The following is a 12,195-nucleotide window of genomic DNA, read 5'->3' on the forward strand; positions in this document are numbered from 1 at the left end:
ATATCCCACTATCTAAAAAATCTTGGGGGCGATCGAGCCTTTGCTCATGCTGGAGCAGCCCTGTGGAATCCACTACCACAGTAGCTGAAGAACTCAAACTCTGCAACATCCTTTAAGGGCGACCTAAAATTGCACTTGTTCACCAGCAGGTACTAGGTTTAAAGACAGACATTTTTCCTCATTTGAAATTTATGTTTTGCTCTCTTATAAGCGCGTTAAGCATTTAATCAAAATGGAAAAGACGCTATATAAATCATTTGTATTATTATTAGTATTATTATAATCATTGTCTTTTACAAACTATCCAAGAGTTATCCCGTTTTTTTTTTATTCGCATTTACTCTCCACAACCATGACTCTCTCTAGTTAAAAAAAAAAAGAACTCAAATCATATATAATGTCCAGCAAATGTTAATATGTTAATGATTCCTGTGCCACAAATATTTTAATGATTTAATTTTTTATACCTTTCTTTGTTCTAATATGTATGATTTATATGTTTTTACCTTGTTTTACCTTGTATGTTTTACCACTTGTATATACATTATTGTTTTTTATGCTTTTAGGGCCCCTTTTGATACCAGCTTTTGCTGAAAGGGCACCCTATTGAAATATTGTTTAATAAATAAATAATAAATGAATAAACGCACCAATTCCTTTATAAATGCAAGTCAAACCACAATAGAGTGCGAAGAGGCTCTTATCGAAAGGTGGGGGACCGGGACAGCATCGGAATCTCTTGACTCTGGGCAACGGAAAATTTGCAATTGTTCGTCCGGGGCAAATCTTCGAATGACCTGCTGTCCCAGTCCTCCAACTTTCGACAAAAGCCTCTTAGTTCTCCTTTGTGATTTTAATTGCATTTTCAAAGGAATCGATGCGTTGTAGAGAGTTTCCCTCGAAGTTAATGCAAAAACTACCTGTATCAAGGGCAAGGAGAGAAAATAATTCGTTGAAATAAGTATAGGAACAACCTTTCTTCACCTTTGTCAATGCTTTCAGCTACATAAAAAAGGTATATTTGTTAAAGTAACTTATTTTAATACATATATATTATGCTTGTGTCAGCTTCAGTCTTCATTTTCCATTTTCAGTAATTATTAGTTTTATTTGCTGTCTGCAATGATACCATATTGTATGAAAATTATTATAATTGGTATTTTGTTATCACAGAAATTGTTATTACCATGATCATTTTGTTATCATCCTTAGTATTCACTTGACTTTTGTTTTGTTTATTTTCAATATCATTATTGTAATCAGCATTGTAAGTTCATGCTGCAATTGTTACATGAAAATTAGACATTTCATTGTTAATATTATTATTATTGTTGTTACTATTATTTTTTTGTTATTATTATCATTTTTATTATTACTATTACTATGTTTGTTGTTATTAACATTAATATTGTTGTTATTATTATCATTATTATTACTATTACTATTGTTGTTGCTATCAAACTCTAAAAATTCGAATGTTAAATCAACATTTGAGAGGTTGGAGGAGTGACGACCTTTTCCAAACGTTACATCCAACCTTGTATAAAGCTGAATCCAACATTTTAAGTGTTGGGAAGAACCATTTAAAGTGGTAAATGCAACATTTAGAAAATATTGTCACTCCTCCAACCTTTAGTTGTAGTAGTAGTAGTAGTATCATCATAATTAATATTTTCTCATCTTTATCGATATCACAACTGCTATAAGATTACCATCATAAGAACTTTGATATTTGATATCTGATAATATATTTTATCATATATTTTTTTAAATAACAGGTAAAATGACCCGGATCAAGGTTTCACTGGTTGTCATCGCTCTCCTCATCGTCTTCATCGACATCGTAAGCTCCACCCATTTCAGAGGCGGATCAATGACATGGAGAGCTGTAGAGGTGAACGTAAGTCGAGAAAGATAATATACTACGGAGTTTCAGTAATCACAAGGGCCCGTATTCTGAAGTCGGGTTTAAAGGGGAATCCAACCCAAATAAAAACTTGTTTTTATAAGGAAAAGAAAAATCAAACAAGTTGATAGGTGAAAGTTTGAACAATATTAGACAAACAAAAAAAAAAGATATTAATTTTTTAAAAGATGTCAATATTGGTAATCACTATACCCATGGAGATTTCAAATTGGCCGCATATGGGATGTCATAGTGATGTAAGGCAAGGACTACTCTTCCATGTACTCCAATACATATTATGGCTAAAATGTAATTTTCCCAAAAGTTTTATTTCAAATTATATTTTTCTTTCATGAGGACATAAAACAATATACTACATGGGTTATATTTAGACTACTGCCCCAGGGGAATGGGTACTTAGGAGAAAACCACAAATCCCTGATAATAAAGTACATGGCCTATGGGAAAGTTGTCCTTGCCCCTTGTCATAATTTACTTACCCAGTTGCCAATTTGAAATCTACATAGTATTAGTGATCTCAATTTTAAAGCAGCTATAACTTTCTTATTGCTTGTCCAATTTCTTTCAATCTTTCACCATTCTGTTTAATTTATTTTTCTCCTTCCCAACACAACATTTTATGGCCAAGGCTGGATTCCCCTTTAACTTAGACCATGGTCTAACTCATTGCTAATATCATTGGAAGCCAAAAGTGTCATAATCTTTATTAAGATGTATGGTTCTCATGTATACTGTGCTCTTTCCTGATTCATCGATGGTGACGACATCTGTTTATACTTCCTAGACAATTGTGAATGATTTGAGAGCCAATTGGCACTATTGAGCTGAAATATGATATCTTTACTGTTAGTGATTTATGTAATATTGGCCATCCTTACTTAAACCACAACTTTAAACTTGGGATTAGGTTAGCCCGACTTCAGAATACGGGCCCTTTAGTTTAAACTTATGGTTTATCTTTTGATTGGTGAAAGCCTTTACGATTTCATAGTTGCCAACATAACCATGTCTTGTACCGCTTTTTTTGAAAACCCTTCTTTTTTGGCCTTTAAATGTGTACGCTTTTTCCAATAACAAATTATTCTAAAAGTGGGTCCATTATTCTGTCATGTAAATCACGTGTTTGAACTATCCAATGTCCATTTCATATGAAATTTGCCCTTTTTCATGAAAACATATAATTTTAAATACAGTAAACCTGCATTTACCGAAATTGAATACACAACAAATGTTGGAAACTACACAGTAAAAACGTTGTTTAAGACTTTATACACGACTGCTTACTATATGAATCTTACAGTAGTTGTTTAACAGTTTAAACAAATATGTTTTAATTTATTGAAGATTGGATATTGAAAATTAAACTTTGTTGTTTAAACTTTAAACACTGGTTTAAACATTTTAAACGATTATTGTAAGGTTCATACAGTAAACAACGTTGTATAACAAATTTAAACAGCGTGTTTATTGTGTATAATGGTGAATGAATGCCAAGTAAATGAGAAAATTTGCAATACCGTCTTGTTTTTTGGCTTTTCACCCAAGACAGGTTTTTAATTTATTTCACCTTTTCATGAAAGATTGATGCTAGTATATTTCATCTCAAATAATATAATTTGATGTCACTGTGATCTTTTCTACATGCATGTCTGCACTCTGATGGATTAGTAAAACAAACACAAACATCATCACACACAAATAAGATAAAAAAAAAGATTTGTATAGCGCACTAAGGTTCTCGTCCCGGACTCTGACCAAACAGCGTTTCTCATTTTTTGGGGGTCCAGTTTGTATCTTTAGATGGTATTTTGTACCTGTCCACCAAATGTCGACAATGACCTCTAATCATTCCATTATGATTTGAAGAGCTCACTAGCGAAATTGGTTAGCTCCATTTTCCATCAAATTTGATTTTATGTCTAATAGTATAGATTTTTAGTAGCTCCATAAGATGATACCAAAGAAAAGTTGAAATTCCTATTAAGAAGTAAACTAAAATGGCAAAGAAAACTCACTTTTTTCAAAAGGGGTAAGGGCCATTCTAGTTTAGTTGCAAAAGAGGTTAGGTCCACAGAGATTAAAAAAATAAAAATATATTAAAAAAATGTGAAGACAGGTAGATTTCTGTTATACCCAATTTTATGTCCTCAAGAAAATTCAATTTCGCATAAGAAATTTGCAATAAGGGAACATTAAAAAATATATTTTCTTGGAGTGGACCTAACCCCTTTTGGAACCAAACTCTTCTGAAAAACTTATTTGCCAAAAAGGGTTAGGTCCATTTTTTTTATAAATTTTTATTGTTTTCTGTCTCTAAACCTCTAAATATTTAGTCACTCTGATGTTCCAAAAGAAAATTTGAAATTCAAGTGAAAACGTGAATGAAAGTGGCAAAGAAAAATCACTTTCCACAATGATAATTTAAAAAAATATATAGAAAAAATTGAGAGAGGTATATTTCTTTTATACCCAATTTTATGTTCACATAATATGGTAGTACATTATGACAATCTAGTTTTTTATTTCTCGGAATAGTCCAAACTGGACCTACTCCCTTTTGCAACTAAATTCTTCACTTGACGGGCATTTTCAATAGACGTTACAGAAAGTGTCTTCTGGGTGGTCATAAAATACGCTAATGCCGAATTTTGACAATGCCTGATTTAATATTGAGCATTATTGGACTGCGATATAATTACCTCGGCCACTCTTGTTAAGTCGTAAATTTTCCATATGTTTCCAGGGACCAACTACCTGCAAATATTACTTGCGTTACACACTTTAATCTCAGACAAGTCACAAGTAACGTGGTTTCTGTTCGGAGGGGGGGGGGGGGGGGAGCAGTCACCTTATTTTTGGTTTTAACACCACTATACGATACTCATTTTATTCATTTTGTACTCAAGTTCATTGCATTATTATGTTATTCAATGATAATTATATCCCAGAATTTATACTTCAGCTTTGTTATCCAATATTCTATAACATGTTCAGCTATTTTAATTTGACTAATTTTCTGGGTTGAATTATTCAATATGTCATATATATTATAGATTTTAGATTTTGATTTTATTAGATTACATTTTAGTGTCTATAGTAACCTTTCTCATTTCACCAATTCGTCATGAATTTTATAGTATGAACGATATTGTTGAACGATAATTGTATTCTTGATTTTCCTGATATTTTTATGTAAAGAACCTAGGTTACTATCTATTTTATGTGCACGTATCTAGTGTTATCTTTATGTTAAAATACCCATGCTGAAAAGCCCTCGAACTTAACATGCCTGTTTACAGATCTGACGAATTAAATTTGTATTTTTGTAGCTTTTGGTACTGGTATTTTTCGTATTTTTGTAATTTTTAATCAATCTTTGTTATTATTTTTAACATGTTTTTTATCGTACGATTTAAATTTGAATATGGAAATAAATAAATTGAATTGAAATGAATAAATAAGTATGATAAAAATAATTGACCAATCTTTTTCCTTCCTTTCTTTCTCACTATTATCCCGTTTCCCCTCTTCTTCCCCTTTTCAACTCCACAATAATAGGGGTGATTATTCGCAGCCACCTTTGGAGAAACGACGCCCCTTTAACGGGGTACTCCAGGCTAAAAAAAATTATATGATTTAAACAAACAAAAATCAGGCAAAAAAACACTGAAAATTTGATCCAAATCGGACAAGGAATAGCAAAGTCATGACAAATTTATTTTCTATATTTCGGTGAAACAGTTCTGTGCAGGTCCTGTGCATGTCTTCATGAATAGTCAATGAACATACTTCCTCATTTGTTCGTTTTTTTGTTCATTACCTGAAGTTACGTTTATTCAAATATTCCCCTCAAAGACCTAATATTATGGAATGAAAACTTACATAATGCACAAGATATTCCTTGCTGTAATTTATTTCATTATAACTCTAGACATAAATACACGTGCATGAAAATATCAATCACTTATGGTTTCTTGTAATAATATAAAAAAGGGGAGGTGGGAATTGAACTTCATTTGGCCAGCTAATCAATATTCATGACGACGTGTATATAATAATTTAATAAAATATTTCTTTATTTTTTTTTATTAAAAAAATTCATTATTTCTTTTTAGATATTGACCATTTTGCCTGGTGAATTTTACCCCATTGTTTAAAAATATAATTGTTTTCAGCTCGGAGTAACGCTTCAATTAACAGTGCATTTTCCTTGAATGCATTTTCTTTTAAAATAGCTCGATTTTCTTTGCATTCACATTATCTTCATGCTCTAGGCACTGAATACGTGATACATATAAAACCCTGACCATTGTATCTTATTATTGGTTAACGATAAAAACGATTTTGATCATAATAATGACGATGAAGACGATGGTGATGAAAAATGACAGTTACAAATATCATTATTAAAGGGGAATCCAACCCAAATAAAAACTTGTTTTTTATAAGGAAAAGAAAAATCAGACAAGTTGATAGGTGAAAGTTTGAACAATATTGGACAAACAAAAAGAAAGATATGAATTTTTAAAAGTTGTAAATATTGGTAATCACTATACCCATGGAGTTTTCAAATTGGCCGCATATGGGATGTCATAGTGATGTAAGGCAAGGACTACTCTTCCATGTACTCCAATACATATTATGGCTAAAATGTCATTTTTCCCAAAAGTTTTATTTCAAATTATATTTTTCTTTCATGAGGACATAAAACAATATACTACATGGGTTATATTTAGATTACTGCCCCAGGGGAATGGGTACTCAGGAGAAAACCACAAATCCCTGATAATAAAGTACATGGCCTATGGGAAAGTTGTCCTTGCCCCTTGTCATAATTTACTTACCCAGTTGCCAATTTGAAATCTACATAGTATTAGTGATCTCAATTTTAAAGCAGCTATAACTTTCTTATTGCTTGTCCAATTTCTTTCAAACTTTCACCATTCTGTTCAATTTATTTTTCTCCTTCCCAACACAACATTTTATGGCCAAGACTGGATTCCCCTTTAAGGCCTATACAGAGGCATTATTTCCTCGGCTATCGGATCCTTATCAATATCTAGAATCATCTTCTCAGAACTGCTAATAAGGACCCAATTACTATTAGACAATGGATCAGAACAAACGAATTGTCAATCAATATATGTTATTTGGCAATTCTAATTGCAATCTTCCCAGCGACTTAATCATTGGCGACACCATTATTGAGAAAGTCACCTCTCCTAAAATTTTTGGAAATTACTAAAGATGAAAAATTATCTTTGGAAAGTTCACATTGACAGCGTATGCAAAACTTTTTTCCCAGAAATATCGGAACGATTAACAAACATTTACTATTTCCATCTTCAACTCACTTGACTTGAAATATACCCTACCTTAATAAAGGTTTCCTTGTTTAGGGGAAACGTTTCCAAAGTTTATCTTGACAGACTTTACTTGCTAAAAAAATTGTCCGTATTATTTCAAAAGAAAGTTTTTCTTCTTACACTAATCACATTTATTTTCAGTTAGGACAATTCATATTTAAATACAACAGAAAGAATTGCCAAATATTTGTTTTCCAAATTTATTCACTAAACAGATCACTAACAGATCCATACATAAGTACCCAACAATACATTCAGACTCTTTTTCATATTCCATTGATAAGAAAACAGTTTTGCAAATAGAAAATTTGCGTTTATGGGCACTAAACTCTGAAATTGCAGCCTAAAGTTACCTCAAAGATTGCAAGCATTTAAACAAATAATGAAAAACATATTGCTTCCCAAATACACTTCACCTCAACATTGACTGACTATTTTTATCCCCCCCCCCTATCCCTTTTCTTTACTCCTTTTAGCTTTTCATTGTACTTTTGCCCACTGTGCATTTGTTGAATTTATTTATGTTGAATTTATGTAGTCAGTTCAAACAGTGATGGGTTTATTCTATGTTTTACCACGTGAAAGACAGTTATCGTGATACTACTCGTATTTATAGGGATCTAAGATATACAAGTCCTGCTTTTAATTTAGGTTCCGCAACTTTTTTTTGGATTTTGTCGGAGAAACATCTTATTGTACTTGTATGGGTATTGAATACTTTGTTAATGTTGTATACATATTCACATTTTCAAATTTACATTGTAATAATTTTGTTTGTTTATCATGTATGTGTTATTAGGAATTATAATTACAATTATTCTCTGTTGATTATGTAGGTATTACTAAGAATTGTAAATTAAAACAAGAGTGGAAAATGAATTCAAATCAAATAAAAAAACCAAATCATATCTATAGCTTTTCTGTTATGGTCATTGTTATTATCATTCTTATTAATGATAATCAGCATCTTTTCATCATTATATCATTATTATCATGATCATTTCTATTATTATCATTGCTTTTTTAATTTCTTTTTTTAGAATGAAATGAAAGCGGAAATTGAATACAAGCTCGCCTACCAAATCGACACCATTGAAGGAGACAATGACTGCACCCGGGAGAAAACTCTATCCCAAGCTGAGGTTGAGGGGGATGACAAATTAATAAAGGCCTTATCCGCTGATGGGGGAGATAGACTGGACTTTGTGAATGAGATCCGAACATCATACTTCTGTTTAGAGAGGTAACAGTACTCTAAGCAGACTGAAAAGCAAAGGAAGTTTCAATCGAAGGATTTAGTGTATTAATACTTTCACAAAGGAATTTGCTCTGTAATCACAATTAATAAGACAGTTCAGATTGAGCATTTCGTTGCGTGTGCCCGCCACACCGGTCGGGTATCCAGACAGTGTGGTTTTTGTGGTCGACATTTTCTGGACATGAAGAAATTACGTTAAAATTAATTCCAGGCAGAGACATATTTTTGGCCTCACCAAATTTTCAAGGGAGGATATTTTCTATCCCCATCTAATTTCTTTCAGGATATTGAATGTATATATATATATATATATATATATATGAAATTTATTCTCTTTATCATTTTCTGTTTCCATTTTAATTATTTCCCGAAATGTTGCTTTTACATGGTCTTATGCTCGCGTTGTCGGGGGGAGGGGGTGTATTAATAAAGAAAAATGAATATTTTTATTAGGAGGCTGTACCCTACAAGCTCCATTATTTTACCAGCCTTCTTTATTAATCATGACTTTTTTTCTGCAGGTAGAAATTTGCTATGTGTTTTATTGCTTATGTACGTGTATATCGAAACGTGCGATAAAAAATGTAAATGTTGAAAATGGAAATGAACGAAACGAATACATACATAATTATATATATATATATAAATATCTTAAATCTTCACGTATTGGCTTCTCTAATGGTAACAAAATATGCTGAAGATAATGTTTTCAATGCCAATATAGTATTGTATTCAATGATATCACATTGTATGTACTCCTGAAGAAGACGGAGGTCCGTCGAAAATTCGGGTAAAGAACAATAAAAACTATATTGGCATTGCATTATCTTCAGCATATTTTTTATATATATATATAAAATTATGTATTTATTCATTTCGTTTATTCATTCATATTTGTATATATTCATGATTACATGTATATCTAACCAATTGTTTATCTATTTGTATAGACATGAGGCGGCAGACTACCCGAATGATAAGATGAACAGCTGGATTATCGGAGGTAGCACACAGATTCTCAATCTAGTATCCGACGTTAAGCGGTTTATAATTCGGTAAGTTCAACCTGAATATTCGACAATATTGTCCATGTAAAATATTTACACAAATGTACACTGAATAGCATAGCTATACTTCCTTTTTTCCTCTTTCCCTCTCTCCCTCTCACTTCTTTAAATGCGCCTTGGGCACTCTGCGGACTGAATCTGGCGCATGTTACGGTCTTAAACTGTAAACTCCTGCTATAGTGTAACTCGCTCCCTAGCTTATTGAAAATGTGTCCAGTGTGTGCACGCACTGCCTCTGTGTTGCTTGGTACCATTTGTTTGTACACCATCGCACCGGATGCACGCATAGGATCCACTGCATGCACACGTACACGATCGCCTATGATTTGCTCCAAATGAAAAATATGCTGCAGTTTTTTTACCAGGTTATTATGTCTTAAATCTCTTTTATTTTGTGATGAGAAAGAAAGTTTTTTTTTAGAACGGACTACAACCCCCCACCCAAAAGAAAAACTTAAGTAGTTGGAAAAAAAGAAACATACGGAGTGTTTGTGCGTGAATATTTTGTACTGAAGTGATTTTCTCGCATAAAGTACCCATTCACTGTGTGCTCGTACATTATATTTGCAATAAAACACTTTTACGCGAACTTACCCGGCGAGTTACACTTATAAGCACGATTCGCTAATAAGATCGTAACAGGCGCACTATAAATCCTGTTTATTATTAATCATTATCATCATCGTCATTACTATTAGTCTTATTATTGTTATTATAATTATTACTGATCTTACTATTCATTATTATCAAGACACATTATCATGAACTGATAGTTTTATTTTTTTTGTTTTAAGTTTTATTGTCTTTTTTTAATGTAATGTATATACAGTATAAACAGTAATGGTCAAGAATGTGATATATCCAGTCTTAGTTTTGATTTGATGACTTAAATATTGTTTTTAATCACGGCGGACCTAGATTTTCTGCAAGATCAAAATATTTGGTTTCTCATTCTCATGTTTTCGACATTATGTGTAATCAAGCTTTTGCCAATTAACTTCAATTTTCATATCTCATTTTTGTTGTATGTTTATATCATTTGACACGTGGGGGTGTATGAACTGCTTGAAATGAAATTGCCTTTGAAATTGTCGGTTTTCCAAAGTGATTTTCAAGCTTGTGTCGGGAAATAGCAAATTCCAATTGAAAACTTCAAAAGCAATTCAAGATAAAAATTAAAAAACGAAAAAAATAATAATCTAAAAAATAAACGGGATCACTTAGTATACATTAATGTTCTATGGAATGAAAAAAAATCTCCTTCATTTGATTAATTTCTTTCAATTGGTGAATCAAGCCCGCTGTGTCTTCCTGGACTCTGGACAAACGATATACATGTATTTTCAATTTCTTTGTCCGGTCTGAATGTGAAGACAATGTCACAACCCGGCCACCAAATGTCGACAATGACCCCTATTCTTCTCCATTGTCATTGAAGAGTTGATACCATGCGCGACCAAAAAAAAGAAAGTAAAAGCATGTTTTTTTCCAAGATAGCGCACGTTACGTACGTACGTAACGTCTTAGGAGTGTCAAAAACAACCAAATAATAAAAAAAGTAACTGTTTTATTAGGAAAGCTACGTGTCAAATTTTCAAGGATATAAAAAAGACTAAAATGTTTTAATAAGGATGTACGTTTTGTCCCAACAGTCAACACTAAGTGTTTAGAGTCCGATTTGCGCATGTGGGAGGTAGGGCCGAACTTTTAACCCGATGATATGCATGATCTAGGTAAAGATAAAACCGACGACCGAAGTTCGTGACATATATAACATGTATAACAATTAAAATATCGCTGTTCTTGTTTTGGGATTCAATTCGAGAATATACTTGCCAAGGGTATCGTTTTGTTTCCAATACTTGTTAAGGGTAGGGTTTCACACACCTATACCTCATAAGGGTGCAATTTCAGAATAAGGAAAATACTTGTTTAGGGTACTTTCCGGGACCCAATGGTCGCGCATGGTATCCACTCGTCCTTGAAAGTGCCCCCCCCCCCCTCACCCACCCCCGGAATAGGGCTCATTTATTGTGGATTCTGATGCTGGATAGAGAGCAAAATCTGTGGTGTTAACCGGAGTACCTAGAGGACCAGACCAGTCATTTTGCACCGGTGTTAAATCGGTGGTGTAACATATAATCAAGAAGTTATTGATATAGTATCTGGCTTGAAAAATAAAAAAAGCCCTGGCTTTGATGAAATTAATAATTTTATTTTAAAATCCGTAATAAATTCTATTGTTTCCCCGCTGGTGCATATATTCAACCTTTCCTTAGAAAATGGTACAGTACCAAATCAAATGAAGATAGCCAAGGTAATTCCTTTATTTAAAAAAGGTGATAAGTTGGATGTCGGTAATTACCGACCTATTTCTCTTTTGTCCACATTTTCTAAGATCCTTGAAAGAATAGTATACGTCAGAACAGAAAAATTTTTGTCAATGCATAATATTTTATCTGATGTTCAATTTGGGTTTCGCGACAAGCACAACACCACTCATGCCCTGATGAATTTTGTCAACAAAGTAGTCAATGCTCTAGACAAATCTAGTCACCTTGTGGGTATTTTTCTGGA

The 12,195-nt window shown here is 32.6% G+C and overlaps 1 protein-coding gene across 1 annotated transcript; it reads left to right on the forward strand.

Annotated features, from left to right (window-relative positions):
• Window positions 1-1,779: 1,779 nt before the first annotated feature.
• LOC121417719 lies at window positions 1,780-10,508 on the forward strand. Its single transcript, XM_041611453.1, has 4 exons — window positions 1,780-1,900; window positions 8,334-8,536; window positions 9,502-9,606; window positions 10,448-10,508. The coding sequence occupies exons 1-4, from the start codon at window positions 1,784-1,786 to the stop codon at window positions 10,506-10,508; spliced, it is 486 nt and encodes a 161-aa protein (XP_041467387.1). The 5' UTR covers window positions 1,780-1,783.
• The last annotated feature ends 1,687 nt before the right edge of the window (window positions 10,509-12,195 follow it).

This window comes from Lytechinus variegatus, chromosome 6 (assembly GCF_018143015.1).
Source record: "Lytechinus variegatus isolate NC3 chromosome 6, Lvar_3.0, whole genome shotgun sequence".
Classification (NCBI taxonomy): Eukaryota; Metazoa; Echinodermata; class Echinoidea; order Temnopleuroida; family Toxopneustidae; genus Lytechinus; species Lytechinus variegatus.